This window comes from Penaeus monodon, chromosome 32 (genome assembly GCF_015228065.2).
Source record: "Penaeus monodon isolate SGIC_2016 chromosome 32, NSTDA_Pmon_1, whole genome shotgun sequence".
NCBI lineage: Eukaryota > Metazoa > Arthropoda > Malacostraca > Decapoda > Penaeidae > Penaeus > Penaeus monodon.
The window spans coordinates 26,351,592-26,352,376 of NC_051417.1; the positions used below are offsets into that span (position 1 = coordinate 26,351,592).

The 785-nt window shown below is 39.0% G+C and overlaps 1 protein-coding gene across 2 annotated transcripts in view; it reads left to right on the forward strand.

Annotated features, from left to right (window-relative positions):
* LOC119593771 (BTB/POZ domain-containing protein KCTD5-like) overlaps window positions 1-785 on the forward strand; it is an 18,931-nt gene that overhangs the window by 7,464 nt on the left and 10,682 nt on the right. The window contains exon 4 of one of the 2 annotated variants that reach the window (XM_037942790.1): window positions 281-431. The exons of the other annotated variant lie outside the window; for it this stretch is intronic. Coding sequence (XP_037798718.1) covers window positions 281-431 — 151 coding nt within the window. The remainder of the gene's footprint in view (window positions 1-280; window positions 432-785) is intronic. 2 annotated transcript variants of the gene reach the window in all.

Consider the following 785-nt stretch of genomic DNA (forward strand, 5'->3'; position numbering starts at 1 on the left):
TTAAAAGATGTAATTTTTTCTTGATGAAGACTTAAATTTATTGAGAGGCAGATGCAAAACAAGGTATTATTTCTACGTGTTTTTAGGGGATCCAACCAAAGAAGAGCCTTCATACTGATAACTTCATCTGTTACCCATTTTAGTGTTTTTTTTATTAGTATATCTTCCTCTTGTTATTATCAGGAGTTTTTTTGATATTTATGTCGTAGTAGGATGATTTTATATATTTGAAAACCCCCAGTGGAACTACTTTCTCATTAGAGTATTATTTCCTCCACAGCTAATAAATATTGGGTCTCAGTACAGCTATGGTAGTGAAGATCATACAGAGTTCCTGTGCGTTGTGTCCCGAGAGTATTCCTCTTCACCGGGGACCCATACGTGTTCTACAGACCGGCCTGACCATCTGGATCTGCACAACTCCAAGGACTGTAGGAAACTCAACTTCATGTACAATTTGCCAGGGTCGCCATAGAATCCCCTGCTTCCTACTACATCACTTCTCTTCATGGTCACTACAGAGTATCCTGCTGTCGCAAATTTCCTCACTTCTAAAGGTTGCCTTAGGGTGATCCCTTACTTAGTACACTGTCTGTATGTTGAGGAAGTCCATGAGCTCCTAGCTATAGACTACACCTCATTACCTACATCTGATTCCTACTAACTTTTCATATTCTTCCTATTTGGATTTTGCTGCCTGTGATGTCAGGAATGTGGCTTGCTGGAAATATATTATTGCTGAGGCTTTTATCAGTGTTAAAAAGAGCAAACATAATCTCATGCAC